Source organism: Rhinichthys klamathensis, unplaced genomic scaffold, assembly GCF_029890125.1.
Source record: "Rhinichthys klamathensis goyatoka isolate OS25496 unplaced genomic scaffold, OSU_Roscu_1.1 h1tg000582l_1, whole genome shotgun sequence".
NCBI lineage: Eukaryota > Metazoa > Chordata > Actinopteri > Cypriniformes > Leuciscidae > Rhinichthys > Rhinichthys klamathensis.
Window position 1 is genome coordinate 355760 of NW_026607044.1, and position 21741 is coordinate 377500.

The 21741-nt window shown below is 43.0% G+C and overlaps 2 protein-coding genes across 3 annotated transcripts in view; one reads left to right on the forward strand and one right to left on the reverse strand.

The window, feature by feature from the left end:
• Positions 1 to 642: 642 nt before the first annotated feature.
• Positions 643 to 2598, reverse strand: LOC130075533 (transmembrane protein 42). The gene is made up of 3 exons (XM_056240148.1): positions 2381 to 2598; positions 1945 to 2091; positions 643 to 798 (listed from the first exon to the last, which is right to left on the reverse strand). Exons 1-3 carry the CDS (start codon positions 2585 to 2587, stop codon positions 658 to 660), a joined length of 495 nt encoding a protein of 164 aa, XP_056096123.1. The 5' UTR covers positions 2588 to 2598; the 3' UTR covers positions 643 to 657.
• Positions 2599 to 18626: 16028 nt separating this feature from the next.
• LOC130075529 (oxysterol-binding protein-related protein 10) overlaps positions 18627 to 21741 on the forward strand; it is a 43566-nt gene continuing 40451 nt past the window's right edge. For both annotated transcript variants that reach the window (XM_056240144.1, XM_056240145.1), the window contains exon 1: positions 18627 to 18879. In XM_056240144.1, the coding sequence (XP_056096119.1) occupies positions 18767 to 18879 (113 nt within the window). In that variant the 5' untranslated portion in view covers positions 18627 to 18766. The remainder of the gene's footprint in view (positions 18880 to 21741) is intronic.

A 21741-nucleotide genomic window follows, 5' to 3' on the forward strand; every position in this document is an offset into this window, starting at 1 on the left:
GAGGATGATGGAGGGAAGGACTGCCAATCAAAGCTGAAGGAAGTGATGTCACTGAAGGAAGTGATGTCACTGAAGGAAGTGATGTCACTGAAGGAAGTGATGTCACTGAGGGCAGCAACTGGAATTTGAAACTAAGAAAAATATTAAATTGAATTACATTTATCAAATCAATCAGGCATCTTCATGTTAGTTAACGCATTATGTTGTCAAAGGGGAGCTCATTTTTGAGTGAAAATATTTCACTTTTCCTGTAGAATTTTCAGTTTTTTTAGCTATTATTATTTAATGGTCCTAAAATCAGCCTCCATCTTGTTTATCCAAAATATTTAGAGGTGAAAATATGATCCAGACGTGTTAGACATCTGAGATTCATTATCACATTAACAGTGATATAGGCTCATGCACCAGTTGTTTTTAATACGTTCTTATGGATTTTTAATACTAAATGATGATGCATATAAATAAATGTTTTAAGATATTTAAACAGATCTTTGGCATGACAGTAGATCTTCCATGTGAGATATAGAAGAAGCAAAAGAAAATAAGCCTGTTTTTGCGTCTTGGAGCATTTGGATCCATAGTGAGTGATGATGATGATGATGAAGATGAAGTAAGTGCTGTCTCTGATACGCCATCGGTCAGGCCGTGGTCAGCGTGTCATTCTCTCTTGCCGGCGTGCGCCTGCGTGAGGTTGGGCGATGTGTGATGAAGCACCAGAAGGCCCGAGAGAGTCAGAGAGATCCCCGTCCACCACAGCGCCACGTGTGTCTCCCCGAAGATCAGCCGCCCCAGAAACGCCTGCGAGCAAACGCAGCATCAGCACACATGCACTCACAGACCTCCAGCAGATTCATATCCTAATTCATATTATATTCTATACAACAATGGACTATTATTTTAGGTTTATTATTTGATCTACAGTAGTCAACATTTGAAGTGGATCAAAAAAAGTTCATCAAAGTCGTCCTAAGACAAGAACGGTATTTTTCAAAATTCATAACTTTCATGAAAGGGTTTTGATCCACTTCAAAAGTTGACTACTGTATTTTATCTAAAGCTAAATATTTTTTTATTATGATTTAAATTTATTTTTAATCAAATATATTTTTTAATTTATATTTAATCAAATATATTTTTTAATCAAATCAATATTTCATGTCCATTTTTTTTTTGCACATTCATTTGCAACTTTTTACCACAATTTGTCATTTAAAACACTCATATGTCTTGACCTTTCTATGATTTTTTAAATCATCATGATGACTGGATGATGATTTTTACACATATATTACACATGACATACTGGAGCGTTTTTCAAGCTGAGGAATTATTTCATTTAAATTTGTTATTAATATTTGATTTTAAAATTATGATTAAGCTGAGCATATCTAGAGTGTAAATTTAAGATTTATGTATTTAAATTGCATATAAAACAGTTTTAACATAAACCAACTGCTGTCAAATCGATTAATCGAATCTAACATAAAAGTGTGTGACACCTGTGTATATATATATATTACACACACACACACACACAGACATATATTATATATTGACAAACTTTTATGTTAGATGCGATTAAACATGTTTAATCAATTGACAGCACTAAAACAAACAAATAAACTGATGCATATTTCTTAGTCACACATTAATGGAAAACTAAGATTTCTGCACTAAAAAAAATCCTGGCGTAGTTCATTAACTATGTGCATCTATTTAATTTTATTTAAATAACGATTTTTTTTATGCATAATCATTTGGCTTAGAATCAGCATAAATCTGTTTATTCTGAAAAGAATTACATCTAACGTTACTCAGTTAAAACTGTTTCTTGTATGACTGACAAATATGCAAAAGTCAAATGCATGGAAATTTCATATGCAATTCCAAACATAAATGCATCCCTCACTCCTGAGAAGGTGTTTATCTGAAGCTGAAGCTCACAGAAGAGATGAAGTTGGAGGCGGTGGTGGTCACAGTGGTGCGCGCGGACGAGCACGAGCTCCTCAGGGCTTTGGCCAGGAAGGTCCACATCACAGCATTACAGGTGAACAGCAGACCTCCACACAGCAGTCTGAGAGGAATGTGCAGCTGTCACGGGGAAAGTGGAAAACACTTGTTACTACTGCAATATTCAGCAGCCATAAATATCTAATGGGATTCACTAATGCATCAGGAAGAGCGATGGCACGTGTGCGCGCGCGCGCGGCGCTGAAGGTCATCCGTGTCTGTCACGTAACAGCATCATCATCATCATCATCATTATGCATTAACTGCGCAATGTGAGTGTGTGAAACGTGATGATGAGAAAGTGCGGGTGTTTGCTGTGTTTCCCAGCAGTGACTCTCTCTCTCTCACACACACACACACACACACTCACCCAGTCACACGCGCTCGTGTCGTTGTGCTGCGTGAATTTCCTCTGCTCGCCCCAGGTTCGCAGGCCCGTCTCACACACACCCTTCAGATAGTCGGTTCCGAGAGACAGTTTGGCGGACGAGGACGCGACGGCGCCGAGAAACCCCGCGAGCAACGCGTACAGGACACCGGGAAACATGACTTCAGCAGCAGACCCATCACACCTCATCCTCCAGCACTGCGAAAACACTCACGCATCAGCATCACGGAGAGCAGGTGCATTCTGGGAACTGGAGTCCATGCTGCGTTTTAGTTAAAGGGATAGTTCACCCCAAAATTAAAATTAGCCCATGATTTAGGCTACTCACCATGAAGTCATCCTTGGTGTAGCCTACATGACATTCTTTTTTCAGACGAATACAATCGGAGTTATATTAAAAAATGTCCTGGCTCTTCCAAGCTTTATAATGGCAGTGAATGGCTGTTTCTGATAAAAGTGCATCTATCCATCATAAAAGTGCATCTGTCCATCATAAAAGTGCATCTATCCATCATAAAAGTGCATCTGTCCATCATAAAAGTGCATCTGTCCATCATAAAAGTGCATCTATCCATCATAAAAGTGCATCTGTCCATCATAAAAGTGCATCTGTCCATCATAAAAGTGCATCTGTCCATCATAAAAGTGCATTTATCCATCATAAAAGTGCATCTGTCCATCATAAAAGTGCATCTGTCCATCATAAAAGTGCATCTGTCCATGATAAAAGTGCATCTGTCCATCATAAAAGTGCATCTGTCCATCATAAAAGTGCATCTGTCCATCATAGAAGTGCATCTGTCCATCATAAAAGTGCATCTATCCATCATAAAAGTGCATCTGTCCATCATAAAAATGCATCTATCCATCATAAAAGTGCATCTATCCGTCATAAAAGTGCATCTGTCCATCATAAAAGTGCATCTATCCATCATAAAAGTGCATCTGTCCATCATAAAAATGCATCTATCCATCATAAAAGTGCATCTATCCGTCATAAAAGTGCATCTATCCATCATAAAAGCGCATCTGTCCATCATAAAAGTGCATCTATCCATCATAAAAGCGCATCTGTCCATCATAAAAGCGCATCTGTCCATCATAAAAGCGCATCTGTCCGTCATAAAAGTGCATCTATCCATCATAAAAGCGCATCTGTCCATCATAAAAGCGCATCTGTCCATCATAAAAGTGCATCTGTCCATCATAAAAGTGCATCTGTTCATCATAAAAGTGCATCTATCCATCATAAAAGTGCATCTGTCCATCATAAAAGTGCATCTGTCCATCATAAAAGTGCATCTGTCCATCATAAAAGTGCATCTATCCATCATAAAAGTGCATCTATCCATCATAAAAGCGCATCTATCCAAAGTGCATCTATCATAATAAAATCATAATTTTTTTATATCAATAATTACTTTGTTACTACTTGTAAAAATTGTATTCCTGATATGTGAAATTGGAATTTAAACTAGATATCAATTCTTAATATCAACGATTGAATTTGAATGGCACAAATTCATATGTGAATGATTAAAAGTAAAAATGGCGTCCCATAATGAAGCAGCACAACTTTCTTCAACAATGATAATAATCATAAATGTTTCTTGAGCATCAAATCCTCATATTAGAGTGATTTCTGAAGGATCATGTGACACTGAAGACTGGAGTAATGATGCTGAAAATACAGCTTTGATCACAGGAATAAATTACACTTTACTGTATATTCACATAGAAAACAGCTGTTTTCGATTATAATAATATTTCACAATATTACTGTTTTTACTGTATTTTTGTTCAAATAAATGCAGCTTTGGTGAGCAGAAGAGACTTCTTTCAAAATCAAACATGCATTCATTATTTAAATAAATTAATACATTCTTAAAATGAATGGTTCAAAGATGTTCCAGTGAAATCTGTGTTTCTGTGAAAGCAGTGAATGATAATGAGACGATCCTCAGACAGAGACCAGAATCATGACCTTATCAGAGAGACACGCGGACTCGTCTCCCATCGGCTCTTTCCCACCGAAGATCTCCTGAACTCAAGGACTTATATAACATCAAATCAAATACTACTTGTATAGATTTCTATATACACTTAAACTTATTTTATCCAGTTAGTTGCCAAGGCAACATTTCAATTTTTTATTTAAATTCATCTAATGTTTATATCTTATTCTATTTCAGCTTTATTTCCATTAACCAAAATGGTTTTGTAATAGTTTTCATTAAAAAATAAGAACACTTAAAGCAGGGATATTTGTATTTTGCTCATATATTCAGAGTTCAGCATCTCAGACACAAAAGGCATGAGATAACTCTTCACAATGATGTATAATTTGAGTTATGGTAAATAAATTCATGAAACTAAGGCCAAAAAAACGGCAAACAGAAGAGAGTCTGCTGGAGAAAAGAGAGCGAGACAGAGCTCGTAATAAAACAGGAATCAACATCAGCTTGGCTTTCAGAGATGATGAGAAGTGATGGTGTGTTTGTTACTCAACATGTGAGTGAGGTGTTTTATTGAACAATATAACAAAGTTCACTGAAAAGCATTATGCGGAGTACATTTTAAATATGGTTGTTGTGTTGAGTTTATTTTCAAGGAAGTATCGTGTGTATTAATGGGTGAAGCTACAGTCAAAATTTTACTGAAATGTTCAATACCATTTTTTGTGCCAGTTTTTTTTAACCCTCAGTTATTCTGGGATGTATATTAGAGGTGTAATGAAGCTGTGAAGCCAGTAGAGGACGCTCTAGGAAGTGCAAAGCTTCTCGTTCCTCGTTCCCTTCACTTCATCTTCCCCTGTTTAACTGACAGATGAGGGACTTCTGTGATCTGATAATATAAGTCTCGGTTCAGAAAAACCACTCACAAATAAAAAGAGCGAGTCATTAGATTGGAAAAGTCTGCAAAACTCCTTTAAAGGGGTCATATAATGGTACATGCACTTTTACAAGTTGATTGTACTGAAATGTGTGTTGGCAGTGCCTGTACACAACCATCATATAATGATAAAAATCCATCCAGTGTTTTTGTTTTAATCTCCTTATATGTTCTCTTTCATAGGTTCACTCAACACTGCGGAAAGCGCAGTGGGATATCCTCTGGATGTGCCGATTGCCTGAAGCCCTATAGAATCACGCCAATTCATTGGCTGATGGCGCTCGCGCAAAGCTGGCTCCGCCCCGACGGTCTTACGTCGTAGCATGATGAACGCGCGCGCGCCATCTTCTCCTAAGATTTCTCTGCCTTCACGAATCGGACACATCTCGCCCTTCGTTCGGTTTTTCTGAGCCCGAATTCTTCAAATTCAACTTCAGCTTTCGTCTCGACACTTCAGCGACTGGTATAAGTGGAACTCTGTTCTCCTTACAGTGAAGTGTCATGGATTATCGACGCTGCTCTCCGCCATGCGTTCGTTTTATCTCGAACGACGACCCTCACAGTAAGTGTGTTAAATGTATGGGTTTTTCGCATGCGCGTGAGGCTGTGTTAGGATTGTCAAAATGTAAATTTTGTGACAATCTCCTTCTCAAAACCCTCCGCTCTAGACTCGCGGTTTTTGAGAGTCATTCGTTCCCCCCCGTCGCGCTCCCGAGACTGCTGAGGCCTCTCGTGGATCCGCGGCCTGGGGCTCGGATGTTGAGCTCGAGGATATTGAGTATGAGCAGACGGGCCTCGCCCTTTCTCTCCCTCCCTCTCCCGAGCACGCACGCGGCGCGGTTGAATTCGCGCATGATTATTTATGCCCCAGCCCGGGAGCCCGCGAATCAGTTTCTTTCGGTCTGGATGACGTGATTTACACTGCAGCCTCCGACTCCGAGGATTTCGGACCTGCTTTGGCTGATGACGTTATCCCGCCTTGCGGCCAGGACGCGCGGCCTACTCCGGCCTACACTGAGCTTATTGACGTGCTGTCGCGCGCTACAGAGAAGCTCTCTATTGACTGGCCTGATGAGCCCCGCGAGTCTCAATTGTCCAAACTCGACGAGAGGTTCCTACGTGGCCCCAATTCTCGGCCAGAGCGAAGAAAGCTGCCCTTTTTCAGCGATCTGCATCACGAGATCTCCAGATCCTGGAAGCAGCCTTTCTCCGCACGCCTAACTAATGCGGCAGCCGCTGACTTCACCAAACTTGTGGGTTTTGTGGAGCAGGGTTATTCCGCTATTCCAGCGGTCGAGGACACGCTGGCTAACCACCTCGCCCCGTCGTCTGCACCGTCCTGGAAGGCGCGTCCCCTTCTTCCTTCCAAGGCTTGTAGGACTACTTCCTCCCTTATTGGGAAGTCTTACATGGTGGCTGGTCAAGCAGGCATGGCCCTGCATACCATGGCCATCCTTCAAGCCTACCAAGCGGACGTCTTGAAGGACATGGATGAAGGAGAGGGACTGACGCCCGAAGCTGTCAAAGAGCTTCGCAAAGCCACAGATCTGGCCCTAAGAGCCACCAAACACACTGCTCGGGCTGTAGGTCGCTCTATGGCGGGCTCGGTTGCTGCAGAGCGCCACCTCTGGTTGAATCTCACGGAGATCCGAGACAAGGATAAGAGTTTCCTCCTGGATGCCCCTATCTCCCACTCAGGTCTTTTCGGGGAGGCGGTCAACACGGTGGTTGAGAAGTTCCGCGCCGCTAAGTCTCAGTCGGCCGTGTTCAGGCAGTTTATGCCCAGGAGGGTCAGAGGGCCAAGAGACTCCAACCCTCCCCCTTCTCAAACCCAAGAACGCTCTGCTCATAGGGCTGAATTCCCTACTAATAATAATAATTAATAATAATAATTCATTACATTTATATAGCGCTTTTCTAGGCACTCAAAGCGCTTCACATGGAAGGGGGAAACTCCTCAACCACCACCAATGTGCAGCATCCACTTGGATGATGCGACGGCAGCCATAGTGCGCCAGAACGCTCACCACACACCAGCTTACTGGTGGAGAGGAGACAGAGTGATGAAGCCAATCAGTGTATATATATATATATATATGGGGATGATTAGGAGGCCACTGGGCAAATTTGGCCAGGATGCCGGGGTTACACCCCTACTCTTTCGAAAGACATCCTGGGATTTTTAATGACCACAGAGAGTCAGGACCTCGGTTTAACGTCTCATCCGAAGGACAGTGCTCTTTGACAGTATAGTGTCCCCGTCACTATACTGGGGCGTTAGGACCCACACAGACCACAGGGTGAGCGCCCCCTGCTGGCCTCACTAACACCTCTTCCAGCAGCAACCTGGTTTTCTCAGAAGGTCTCCCATCCAGGTACTAACCAGGCTCAGCCCTGCTTAGCTTCAGTGGGCAACCAGTCTTGGGCTACAGGGTGATATGGCTGCTGGCTATTAGCAGGAGTGACCCGGCTCACCACCCACCAACTACGGTCTGGGGAGCCCGAGGTCGTCCATTTCCCCGCCAGCGCCCTCACAAGCGCCTTCAGCTGAAGCGGTCCAACAAATCGGCCGCTCCAGCCTCCTCGAGCCGTTCCTGACCCGCAGGTCAGAAGGAGGAGAGCCTCACCAGATCTACGAGGTTGGGACAGACCGCGCAAGTGTTTCTGCCCTCCTCCAGCCGGCTCTCCTCATCCAACCCTGTCACCTTCGCCACCCAGCGTGTTTCGAAGTGCAGGTCCTGTTTCACTCTCTTCACCCAGTCCGGCGCAGGAGGAAGGAGACGCGTCTTGCTTTCTCCCCTCGCTCCCGGTGCACGTTACACCCGCCAATCGCTTCCTCGGAGGCACAGTTCGTTTTCCTCTGGAGCAGGCGGACCCAGTTACTTCTATCCAGGTGGTGGTACCCCCCAGTACGTGTCAGGACGCCAAGCGCTCTCCTCCACGGTCAACCGCGCCTCCCCATTGGAACCAGCGCGACACCCTACCTCAGGTATGTCCCTTGCACTGCAACACTCCTCTCCCTCTATCACATTTCGTTCAAGAATGGGAGCGTTTACCAGGGGTATCGCCTTGGATCCTTCGCACAGTTCGGCTCGGCTACACGCTTCAGTTTTTCGCAACCCCCCCTGCTTCAACGGGGTCTTTCCTACTGTAGTCGACAGCGCCGCTCAGGCTTCTGTACTACAGCAGGAGATTTCATCCCTTCTGCTGAAGGGGGCGATAAAAGAGATTCCTTCAGGGGGAAGTCGAACAGGGCTTCTACAGCCGTTACTTCCTGGTCCCGAAGAAGGGGGGCGGCCTGCGGCCGATACTAGATCTTCGACGGTTGAATTTCTCTCTTTACAAAGGGAAATTCAAAATGTTGACGCTGAAGGCCATCATGTCTCATATCCGGCTGGGGGACTGGTTCGTGACGGTAGACCTCAAGGATGCTTATTTCCACATCCAGGTCGTACGGCGACACAGGAAGTTCCTCAGGTTCGCCTTTGGAGAAAAAGCGTACCAGTACAGGGTCCTCCCCTTTGGCCTCGCTCTAGCGCCAAGGACGTTCACAAAGTGTATGGATGCTGCTCTGGCCCCGCTGCGGCTCCAGGGCATCCATATACTCAACTACCTGGACTCAACTACCTGGACGACTCTCTGGAGTGGGCTCCTTTTAGCCCACTCCAGAGAGTTGGTGACTCACCACAGGGACATTGTCCTCCGTCATATTCAGTCTCTTGGTTTGAGGTTGAATACGGAGAAGAGCGTTCTTACTCCAGCTCAGAACACTGTTTTCTTGGGGGTACGCATGGACTCCGTTCTTATGCAGGCCCGTTTGGCTCCTGCACGGATTTCCAGTCTGGTGACATGTCTGTCCCGTTTTGCACTAGGCCAGCATGTTTCCGTGAGCACCTGCCGCAGACTTCTGGGCCTTATGGCCGCGGCCTCCCCTGTGCTACCTCTGGGGCTACTCCACATGAGACCTTTTCTGTGGTGGATGAAGCTCTCAGGGGCTCGGCCCACGGGGCCAGCCCTTCACCTATTGAAGGTGTCGCGCAGTTGCTTTCGCGCCCTGTCAATCTGGCGGGACCCCCTCTTCCTTCAGAAAGGAGTCGGTATGGGTGCGGTATTCCGTCGCCAGATGGTTACGACGGATGCCTCTCTGACCGGCTGGGGAGCGGTTTTCGAGGGCAGGCCAGCGTGTGGGGTTTGGACTGGCGAGACCCTCTCGTGGCACATAAACAGCTTGGAGCTAAGGGCTGTCTTCCTGGCTCTTTGCCACTTTCTCCCTTTCCTCGAAGGACACCATGTCATTGTCAGAACGGACAATATGGCAGTAGTGTCCCATGTAAACAGACAGGGGGGTTCACGATCGCGCACCCTAGACAGGCATGCGCGTCACCTTCTCCTGTGGTCCCAGGACAAGTTCCTCTCTCTGAGAGCAGTTCATGTCCCAGGGATTCTGAACCTTGCAGCAGATTTTCTGTCGAGGCAGAAGCTCAGGTCTGGGGAATGGATGATGAAGCGCCAGACGGTGGCCCTGATCTGGGAGGTGTTCGGGAAAGCGGAAGTGGGCCTCTTTGCATCTCAGGAGTCGTCCCAATGCCCGCTTTGGTTCTCTCTGAGCCCTCCAGCTCCGTTGGGGATAGATGCGTTCGCCCACCCTTGGCCGATGCGGAAACTCTATTCCTTCCCGCCCATCAAGCTGATCCAGGTGGTTCTGTCCAGAGTGAGGGAGAGCGGAGTCCGCCTCCTTCTGGTAGCCCCATTCTGGCCGTCCCAGCCATGGTTTTTGGAGTTGATCCCTCTGTTGGAATCCTCCCCCTGGGAGATACCGGTCAGGGAGGACCTGCTTTCCCAGCTTCAGGGCAGGATATGGCATCCTCGCCCCGACATTTGGAAGCTGTACGTTTGGCCTATCAGAGGCCGTTAGCTTTAAGCTTTGATCTCCCAACCGACGTTCAGGAGACCATTGCGAATGCTAGAGCCCCTTCGACGAGGAGGCTATATTCCTCCAAGTGGAGGGTGTTCGAGGCATGGTGAGGTACCCAGTTAGCTGCCCAGTAGGCTCAGTGCTGGAATTCCTGCAGGAAAAGTTTGCTTCCGGAGCGGCCGCTACCACTCTCAGAGTATATGTCGCAGCTATTGCCGCTCATAGAGAATCAGATGAGATTCCCTTGGGGAAACTGAGGTTAGTTTCGGCCTTCATGCGTGGGGTTAGGCGCCTGAAACCGGCTCGCCCCCCTGGTGTTCCCTCGTGGGACCTGTCAGTCGTCCTGGAGGGTTTGACAGAGGCTCCCTTCGAGCCCTTGGAGTCAGCCCCTGAGCGGATTCTGACTCTTAAGGTTGCTCTTTTGTTAGCTTTATCTTCACTAAAGCGGATGGGGGATTTGCAGGCTCTCTCTATTAGTGAGTCATGCTTGGACTTCGCTCCTGGCCTGGTTAGGGTTACCTTGAGGCCGAGGTCGGGGTATGTACCCAAGGTTCTTTCCACGGCGTTCCACTCTCAGGTTGTTAACCTTAACGCTTTCCACCCTCCTCCTTTTGCCTCTGAGGAAGAAAGGAAACTTAACTTGCTCTGCCCGGTCCATTCTTTGAAGTTGTATGTAGATCGCTCAGGCGGTTGGAGGAAATCAAACCAGCTCTTGGTATGTTTTGGTGCTAGCCGCTGCGGGCTTGCAGCATCAAAGCAGAGGATTTCCCACTGGGTAACGGACGCTATTTCGCTGGCTTACGAGGTGCGTGGTTTGCCTTCACCTCTTAGCATCAGAGCACATTCCACCAGAAGTGTGGCTTCCTCTCAAGCTCTCTTTAGAGGGGCCCTCTTGGAAGACATTTGTGTGGCGGCAGGTTGGTCCTCTCCGCACACCTTTGTGAGGTTCTATAATTTAGATCTTGACATGACTCCAGGTTCCCAGGTTCTATCTGCTTGAACCTATCATGGTTGTTATTATTATTTGGTCCGGTACCAGTTATGGCAGCGCTTAGCTTGGCGAGTTTGGTATTTCGTTCCCACTGCGCTTTCCGCAGCGTTGAGTGAACCTATGAAAGAGAACGTCTCTGGTTACTTACGGGAACGAGACGCTGCGTTCGCTGCCAAGCTCCTCGCGCTACTGACAGTTTTTCTTTTCGGCAGAGAAATCTGAGGAGAAGATGGCGCGCGCACGTTCATTATGCTACAACGTAAGAGCGTCGGGGCGGAGCCAGCTTTGCGCGAGCGCCATCAGCCAATGAATTGGCGTGATTCTATAGGGCTTCAGGCAATCGGCACATCCAGAGGATATCCCACTGCGCTTTCCGCAGCGTCTCGTTCCCTATTCAGAGAACATAGGTTACGTAAGTAACCAGAGACGTTTTCGCCTGCCTCAAATCGAGCCGTTCGTCCGTGTGATGTCACTAAATTGGACGCCCCTCCCACGATTGTTGATTGACAGCAGCGTTTCAACACAGACCCGCCCTGAGTGAGCTGTCATCATAGTCCGTCATTGTTGATACGCTGGAGCAGAATGGCGTCTAAGCGATTGTGGTGTTCTGTTCTTGGGTGTAATAACCAACACAGTCATTTTTATGTTCCTAAATCCGAACCGCTGAAGACGCAGTGGCTGAGTTTGTTTTCGAAGGGAATATTCCCCACGAGCAACGTCAATGCGTACATGTTTGCGCGATTCATTTCTCACCAGACTGCTTTATAAACGAGGGTCAGTAAAGCTGGTTTTGCTAAGAAGCTGCTCATGAAAAAAGAATCAGTAACTATTCATGTCCCTGCTGCACCTCCAGAAGAAGTTAGTGTAAAATTGTATTAACCTTTATATTAATCTTTGCAAATCGCTTGCACGCTTCACGATGAATGCGGCTAAGGTTTACACTCAAGGTAACGTTACATTACGGCATGTTTTCTATGTACGACGTTCTCAATATAATTCATAATCCCACGCTTATAATGAACAACGCGTTATGGTTATTGTGTTATTACAAACTGTGTATGTATAAGTTACATCAGTAAACACATAGCGTTCGTACATCTCACTAAGTTACTCTACCCTGCCAGTACACAAAAATAGATCAAAGTGACATTACGTTAACCAACCATTCAGAAACTCCTGTTCGAGCCATCATTGTCGAACTTCTTTGCGGCCGTCATCTTGTTCCGGGTCCGACTCCGATTCAAACTGATACGGTTGCACAGATGTGTCCTCAGAGACTCCCGCTGCCATTCTCTCTCCAAAATATCCCCTCAACTGTTGTCAAGGCAACACTCCACGTGCGTTGTGTCTAAACGGTGTAAACGCCAGCAGAACAGAGGGGCGGAGTCAGCGAAGCTCATTATCTTTTAAAGGCATATAAACTGAAACGACATGCTGAAAACAGAGCTGTTTTTGACCAGGTAAAATGAGTGTTTTCTTACAATACTAATGAGAATTTTTAATTAAAGTATATTACAAACTTTTCATTTAGACCCTAAAGAATTAAATTAACGTGTATGAAAATGCCATTATATGACCCCTTTAACATCCACTACAAATAAAAGATATAGTATATATTACTAACACAACTAAAGCACACTGGCCCTCATTTATCAAAAGTGCGTACACCAAATTTCCAGCGTACACCTGGCGTACACCCAAAACCACGGTGACTTTGAGATTTATCAATGGACGTTGGCGTACGGCACGCTCAAATTCTACGCCAGCTCAGGAGGTGGTGTACGCACGTTTTGAGTTAGTTCGGAAATGCGCAGAAAAACAATTCCTAACACCACAAAATGCACTGACAAACTAAAAGATATAATATATTACGACCCACTGTAAAACAAAAAAACAACAACATAGTAATTATTAACTTCAGTGTTTATTTTTGTGCAACATGGACTTCAATGTTTAATTTGTGTGACTTTACCAAAGCATTTGATTTGTAAGCATATGTATTCCTTCAGTTGCGAGCCTGTGCGCTTTACCCTGACGTTTCAGGGTTTGGCCCGGCAGGTGCGCACGGACTGGGTTCGGTAACGAAAGGCTTTCAATGACCAAAAAATAATTCAGACTGACAAAATAATAAAAAATACATTCTTCTTCTTTTAAATAATAATAATAATACAAATAATAATAATGACATTCTTCTTCTAAATAACAATAAGCGTAATTTATAATACAAATCACACTAATAGCCTAATAAGAAGAATATTACAAATTGTCATGCAATTATTAATGTGAATGAATGGTACCCCACATCACATCATCACTATTGTACACCCCAATACATGTAACGTGATTCGAAATTGAATGCTAATTCAAAAGACGTGCTGTAAAATATTGCATTGTGATAGGTCATTTCGGCTCCACGTCAGAGAAGTTTCTCTTCTTTGCCGTCTTCCGTGTGTCCATGGCGTAAAATGAGGGCGTGGGGGAAGCGGAGACTTGAATATATAGGGGCGTGTTATTCTAATGACGATCGTTTTCAGCCGCGGCATTTATCAAGGGCAGGTATTGCGTACACCTGGATTTCAAAGGTACGCACAGCTTCATAAATCAGCCGGTGAGAGGAGTGTAAGCATAATCTAACGCCAACATATACGCCCGTTTCTACGCAAGAATGATAAATGAGGGCCAATGTGAGGTTCAAGCTGCTTGAGGTCATCAGCTGCATATTTTCATCTTTAACAAAGTCTGAAGTTTCTCTCAGCGGCCGAGCAGAGATCAGACTAACGCTCGTCTTCTCTCATTAGCACAATAACACTCTGAACAATGAATGTCATGAGAGGTCCGAATGAACGCCGGAGGAACTTCACACACTCGTGTTCCTGTGGGAGATCTTCCATGAACTGCAGATAGAAGCAATTACAGGCCATCAGAGGTCAATCTCTCTGCCGGACCACCGGGGTAACTGGCCTTTTAGTGAACGGTGAACGCTTTCCTTCCTGAAAGTGTGAAGAACACGAGGAGTTAATTAGCAGAGAGACAGACAGACAGACAGACAGACAGACAGACAGACAGATAGATAGATAGATAGATAGATAGATAGATAGATAGATAGATAGATAGATAGATAGATAGATAGATAGATAGATAGATAGATAGATAGATAGTGTAACAGGCTTCAGTCTCGGGTCTAGTCTTCACTGTGACGAGAGAGAGACTTAATTGACCCTTCAGGGAGCTTGATTGACAGGTGATCTGACCAATCATACTTCGTGTGTGTGTGTGTGTGTGTGTGTGTGTGACGAAGAAGAGAGAATGATCAGCAGACACATGCCAGAACATCACTGCCACATCTCACTAACAACAGTCATGTGTGTGTGTGTGTGTGTGTGTGTGTGTGTGTGATCATCTGATCATTCAACACACTGAACAGAGTCTGATCTGAGGTCAGAGAGCGGCGTCACACACACGTCTGTTCTCATGCGCAACTTTAAAGACCTCAGATCTTTATAATCCTTAAAAAGGGTTTGCATTATGTTAATTATTAAAACTAACACAATTCTATACTCGTCTTGTGATAAAAAATAAAACTGCAATTTCAGTTCCTCATGTAGCAGGTGTCGAAAGTTTTAGTTTCCCTGGAAACTATGAAACAGCTCATGATCTTTTTTTTAGATTTACGTACACTACAGTATATCACTGACGAATATGCATCACATTAAGCTTATTGCTTTGTTTAAAACGGTTCAATCCATATAATATAATAGATGGGGATTTTAAATGCAACGCATATAAATCTTAAATTTAGGCCTTCATATTTTTATGAGCACCAGTAAAAGTGATATTCAGAGCTCATCAAGCACCATAACTGTGTTTAAAGTGTAATGATAAAAGAGTAGGATGTGTGTGTGTGTGAGCAGACGTTATGAAGTGATCTGCACATCATGACCAGCAGGAGAAAGATTTCCTGATGTCCAGTTCCTGAGCGATCATCATCAATGCACACATAAAGCACAGCTAGAAGAGAGAGACAGTGACACACAGTTACACAACATCACACACACACACACACACACTAATGCACTGGTGTCTGCAGATGCTGGACATCACAGTTCATAATCTACAGATGAGAGACTCAACACTTTATTTTGATGCTAATTGAAGTAATTTAGCAAGTGCATATCAACTTATTCTGTAACACTTTACAATACGGTTCATTAGTTAACATTAGTTAGCATGAGCTACAAATGAACTGCACTTCTACAGCATTTATTAATCTTTGTTAATGTTCATTTCAACATTTTAATACATTATTAAAATCTTGTTAACATTAATTAATGCAATGTGAACTAACATGAACACACAATGAACAGCTTTATGTTTATTACATTAACAAAGATTAAAAAATACAGTAACAAATGTATTGCTTAGTTATACATTATGTTAATGAACCTCATTGTAAAGTGTTTCCACTTATTCTACTCAACTGGGTTCTCATGTGTAAAACTTTCCATAGATTTCATCCTAAAAGTGTGTGTACTTGTGGTCTAGTGTCTGTATGGTGCACACATTTCTACTCCTAGTTAATTATTTTTATAAATGCGTGTAAAATTGCCATGTGTCTGATCCTGAGCTCACGTGTGTGTGTGCGTGTGTGTGTGTGTGTGTGTGTGTGTGTGTGTGTGTGTGTGTGTGTGTGTGTGAACACAGCGCTTCACTCTGAAACACGCAGAGCATTGATTTATCTGATAATCGCACTAATCCATATTGTGATTTGGGGTTTATTTGGTCTTGTTTCGCAGTAATGCGGCTGACCTGAGCTTGACTTCAGTCACACACACACACACACACACACACACACACACACACACACTCTTTCTGCTCGTATCGATCTGCAGTGTGTTTGCTGGCCGAAGGAATGCATCTCTGGTCTCTTGTAGTGAAACCTGACGCGAGAGCTCTGGTAAATACGCAGATCCTTCGCTCCATTTCTCACAGTGATCAGTGACTCAAGATGCTTTAGTTTCGTTATCATATAATGGACAGAGAGAAGGAGCGAGAGGATCGCGTGAAGCTTTTACTAAGTGAACAGGCCTTTTGAAGCCATTATGCTTTAGTCATGTTCTGAGATGCAGTTTTTCTTCTTCAGAAAATTGGATTCAAAATGTAAAATAACCAGATATTTATTAGTAGATGCCGCCAACTGAAACAAGTCATTTTTTAAGCATTTGCTGCTGCATGCATACAGTTTCACATGAAATACAGTAGGCCTGCTATTCCAAACGTGGACGGGAAAATACGGCTACCTAAAAAAACAAAGGTTCATTAAAGCTTCTTTAATGATATCATTAGTTCAATAGAAGGTTACAGTATCTTAAAGAACCCTTTATGATTAGATGAATCTTCTTTAAACTTCCTGCACTATTAAGGCAAACGGCTTTGAATGGTTCTTTAAATGCAGCAGCAACAACAGCAAAACCATAAATGGATTGTTCTGATGGGTTTAGACTAGCCTGACTTCGTCTAGTCAGATGTGAGTCTGATAGGGCTAAAAAAAAAAAAAAGAGTCTGATAGGGCTTTGATTATGAGGCGTGTCTTAATCGAACCAGGAAAAAAACAACTCTGCACTCAGTTGGATAGACCTACAACCAATCAGAGCAACGCAGTAAGTGACGCATGTTGAGCTACGCATAGTTGTCAACAGAACTCAACTGCACACACGCTGGAAGAAGTAAAATAACGAGTGTTGCTTCTTTTACTTGGTCCTCTATGAGTGCGACCAAAGGAGAAACCACAACGACCACAGGGCTTTCATTGCGTCCCATCTTCTTAGCGACCATCGGAGGCAGCTGATAAATTAAACTTTTGCCGAATCCCATAGGAAGGACGGCAAACACATCTTTCCGATCGACAAATGCCTTGATTGCAGTTCTCTGTTCGTCTTTTAAAATGAATGCGCTGTCGATTTCTTTTACAACAGACGCGATAGCAGAATCTCTACATCTCAGTTCTCCAGCTGTAGTCATCTCTGAGGGAAACCAGTTCAACCCAAGTGCTCTTTGATAACGTGATGATTACGTAACTGCAGATCATCTGTCCATCATCGTATAAAGCCCGCCCTGGCAATTTGATTGGCCCGACGATTTCTGAACCGATCATAATTACTCCTCAATGGATCGAGTCCAGACCGAACTTCCCGACCAAAAAATGTGGCAAAAAAAAAAATCAATGCTAAATGCAACTAAAGATATTCAACAAAATTAAGTAGTGAAGAAAAATTTAGAATTAAAGGGGGACCCCTACCCCCCCCCCCCCCCCCAAAAGAAAAATACACATTAAATATATATATATATACAGTAGCTATATTAAATACACTTGCAACAAGGATAAGCTGCAGTTTTGTGCCATTAAATATTGTCTGTCAAAAGCATGAAAAACCTTCAGTAAAAAGCAAACATATCCAGCTAACAAAAATATGTTATTTACTAACATTCATATTTATTTTCTATAAAAACGTTATTTCTAAAATTTCTCTGAATGTTCAAAATGTGAAATATTTTTTATATAAAAAAGTTTTTTCTCAATTATGAGAACGTTAAGGGAACATTCCCATGTTATCATTTATTGGCAAACAATGGAACGTTTATTCTGAAATATTTTAGTTGCGCATTCATCTACCGTTTGTAAATGTTGTTTCAGAATGTTCAGGGAAAATTCAAAAGTAACGTTCCATTGTTTTAGATTGACAATGTTGAACGATGAGAGCATTATTATGGACCAGATGAACGAACGTTCTATTAACGTTACTGGAAGAACATTTGTTTGCCAGAACGTTAGGGTAAAGTTCTAAAGACGTTCCATATGTTGACTGGTAAGTAAATCACCTCTGCCAATGTTTAAGCATTTAGAAATATTTTATTACGCAGTTCATGGTAATATTGAATATATTTAAAATATGATTCTAAGGACGTGTTTATTTTGAGAGACATCATGAGAAACAGCATATTTGGGTGTGAATCGCGTCCTGAGTCCTGAAAAAAAAACAGTTGAAAAACAATATATTTCTCATTTAGGCCTACATAGCTAATCGTTTTTGTAATGGGTTCTAATCTTGTTCTTCATTGAAAATAAAAAGGGGTTCGGCTGTTCATACAATCAAGTGGTAGCGTATTTTATACAATAAATCTAGTGGTAGCGTATTTTGAAAAATTCTTCTTCACAACAGTCAATGCAGATGATGCATGTGCTCACGAGAGAGAGAGAGAGAGAGAGAGAGAGAGAGAGAGAGAGAGAGAGAGAGAGAGAGACTGAAGACTCGGTGAATCAGCGTTTGGCTGCGCGTCACGCACGCGTCGCGTTCACTGAGACAGAAGCGTTGAGATGTGTTTGTAATATCCGGGTTGAGAGAGAGAGAGAGAGAGCGAGAGCGAGAGAGAGGGAGAGGGAGGGAGTGTGTCTCAGATTCCCACAGAAACACGCTGGAGAGAGACGCGCTCCTCGGGAATATGGCACTGGGACGATGGGAACGGGTTCCAGCTCCTCCGTCATGATCTAGATCGGGATTGTTCCCGCAGCGCGATGGAAAAGACGCTGGCGGCTCGGACGGGCTCGGGCTCGGCCTCGCTCGGGTTCGGCAGGACAGAGGGAGTGCTGAGCAAATACACCAACCTCATCCAGGGCTGGCAGAACAGGTACCGAACACAAGCCGAACCCGAACACATGGTCATGCATGCTGAAGTTTACACTGACTGACCTCCATTCATGACATCACTGTGTCATATCATATTACCACAATACACAGCCTACGTGGCAGTGACTGTTCTTTAGGTCTAAATATGATTTTTATGATTTTTGTTTATTATTATGATTTTGTATTTTTTTTGTTAGTTCAGGTCATTAATAGTTCACAGCTTTCAATAGTTCAGTGATCAAATAAGCAATTCTACTCACTTACTGTATAAATACACACACACTTACACACGTTTGCTTTATATCTAAATGGGGACTCTCCATAGACGTAATGGTTTTTATACTGTACAAACTGTATATTCTCTCCCCTTACACTAACATACACACACACACACACACACACACGCGCACACACACACACACACACACGCACACACACACACACACACACACACACACACACACACACACACACACACACACACACACACACACACACACACACACACACACACACACACACACACACACACACACACACACACACTAACCCTACCGCTAAACCCACACACACACACATACACACGTTTGCTTAGCTATATCTAAATGGGGACTCTCCATAGACTTAATTGTTTTTATACTGTACAAACTGTATCTCTCCCCTAAACCTACACACACACACACACACACACTAACCTGACCGCTAAACCTACACACACACACACACACACACACACACACACACACACACACACACACACACACACACACACACACACTAACCCTACCCCTAACCCTACACACACACACACACACACACACTAACCCGACTGCTAAACCTATATACGTATACGTCAATACGTATCAGTATACGTATTGACATACACTTGAATCTGGCTTTTGAATGCATATTATGCTCGTTTTCTGTGGTTATGATTCTCGAAATCATATTTTGTGTATTCTTGCACATGTTTTCCTAAAGTCCATCATTACTAAAGTATTGCATCAGAAGAAAAGGTTGAAACTTCCTGATCCTGACGTGTTTCTGCATTGAGTTGAAGCTGAATTCATCATCATGATGTCCAGTTATTCTAGTCACTGAACAAACACTCAGTGTCGGCTCAGACTCGCTGAGATTCTCAGATCATCTGATATTCAGGAATAATTGCACAAGAGATCAGGATAAATAAACACACACACACACATGAATGTTATCTGGACGTGAATTCGATCTTTGTACTTTAAACACAGTCTGTCTGTACACAAGCGGAAATAAGTTTCTTCACACACACACACACACACACACACACACACACACACACACACACACACACACACACACACACACACACACACACACACACACACACACACACACACACACACACACAGGCTATTTCAGGCTCAATAGAAGTCTGTTATAATTATGAACTTACATTTTTGTAATAGTTTTTTTTTGTCATTAAACAGAAAGTCTAATCAATTGAATTCATGAAACTTAACAATTTGACCAATCTCTTAAAATGTAATCAAATGAAAATATGACAATTAATTTACAATAAAACTGCATTTTTATTTTTTCAAACAGGCTTTTATTTTGTTTTTCAGTTTCTGTGAGTATTTGACATGATTTTTCTGTGTCTAATGAATATATGTGTCGTTTCCTCATATAGAGACGCGCAGAACAAGCCGATCACACGTTTAGCAGTGTAATAATACAGATGCTGGTTCATGGCTTGTTTTGAATTTGATTCATTTTACAACCCTCCTTTTGATTTTTGTCATTCCAAAATTTGCCAAATTCTGTGTCATTCTATCTAATAGAGATATTAAAATCATCTCATTTGGGATTTTTCTGTCCTATATGGAGTTATTTAGAGCAAAGTGCAGGAGGAGATCAGAAAATAGAGCTGACATTCTCTGCTGGTGACAGTGTGATGTTTCTGTGTTCACACACACACACACACACACACGTACACACACACGTACACACGTACACACACACACACGTACACACACACACACACACCTCAAAACTACAATAATTACTGTTTTCTTGGCACTTATTTATAGGGCCTTAGTATACATGCAATATGTAATCATATATAATTTTTTTTATTAATTACAGCAATTTTTTTATTTTCTAATTTCTAATTTTGGGATAAATTTGTCTGTATATTACATGTGCATGTGTTTTTGTGTGAATTGTGAGTACTCTACTGTCTTCATGTATTGCTGCTACTGCTAATGCAATTAAATTTCCCACGTGGGATCAATAAAGTACCTACACACACACACACACACACACACACACACTGTTTCTCTGTGTTCAGCAGGACTCAGAGCTGGATGAGACTCGAGCAGATTTTCTCCTCATTGTCAGGAGAGTCAAACATGTAAATATAGTAAATATGTCTGATATGTGTTATTCATCGAGTGTGTTTTATCCTTGATCTCAGTGACTGTTCAAAACATTTCATTCTGTGTGTCTTTCACATCTAGAGCCGATTTACACACCTCTTACAGGCAGTGCTGCGTTAGTGTAAATTCATGAGTTTTTGTTTGTTCTATTTTAACTCTAGTTAAAGTTGAAGTCATTTTGTTGTGTGTTTTACAAATTTTTAGTAGACTGGAAACCAGGCTGTAGAATAGAAATGTCAAGTCAAGTCATCCTCATTTATATATCGCTTTAACAATGTAGATTGTTTCAAAGCAGCTTTACAGAGATAAACATATAATTTAAGGTAACAGAGATTGGTTTGGTGTATAGCGGTTCTTGAATAACGTTATTTTCCAGCTAAAGTTAGTTTGGATTGATTCACTTCCGTGATCAAAATGTAACTCTACTCAGATTACTGGGACTG

What these genes read in the sequence shown, in the direction of transcription:
- LOC130075533 (XM_056240148.1), bottom strand. Translation starts at nt 2,587, where the DNA reads ATGAGGTGTGATGGGTCTGCTGCTGAAGTCATGTTTCCCGGTGTCCTG. An exon ending in ACACGAGCGCGTGTGACTGG is followed by an intron (nt 2,092 to 2,380) that starts GTGAGTGTGTGT and finishes TCCCCGTGACAG; the next exon opens with CTGCACATTCCTCTCAGACT. An exon ending in CCTCCAACTTCATCTCTTCT is followed by an intron (nt 799 to 1,944) that starts GTGAGCTTCAGC and finishes GTTTGCTCGCAG; the next exon opens with GCGTTTCTGGGGCGGCTGAT.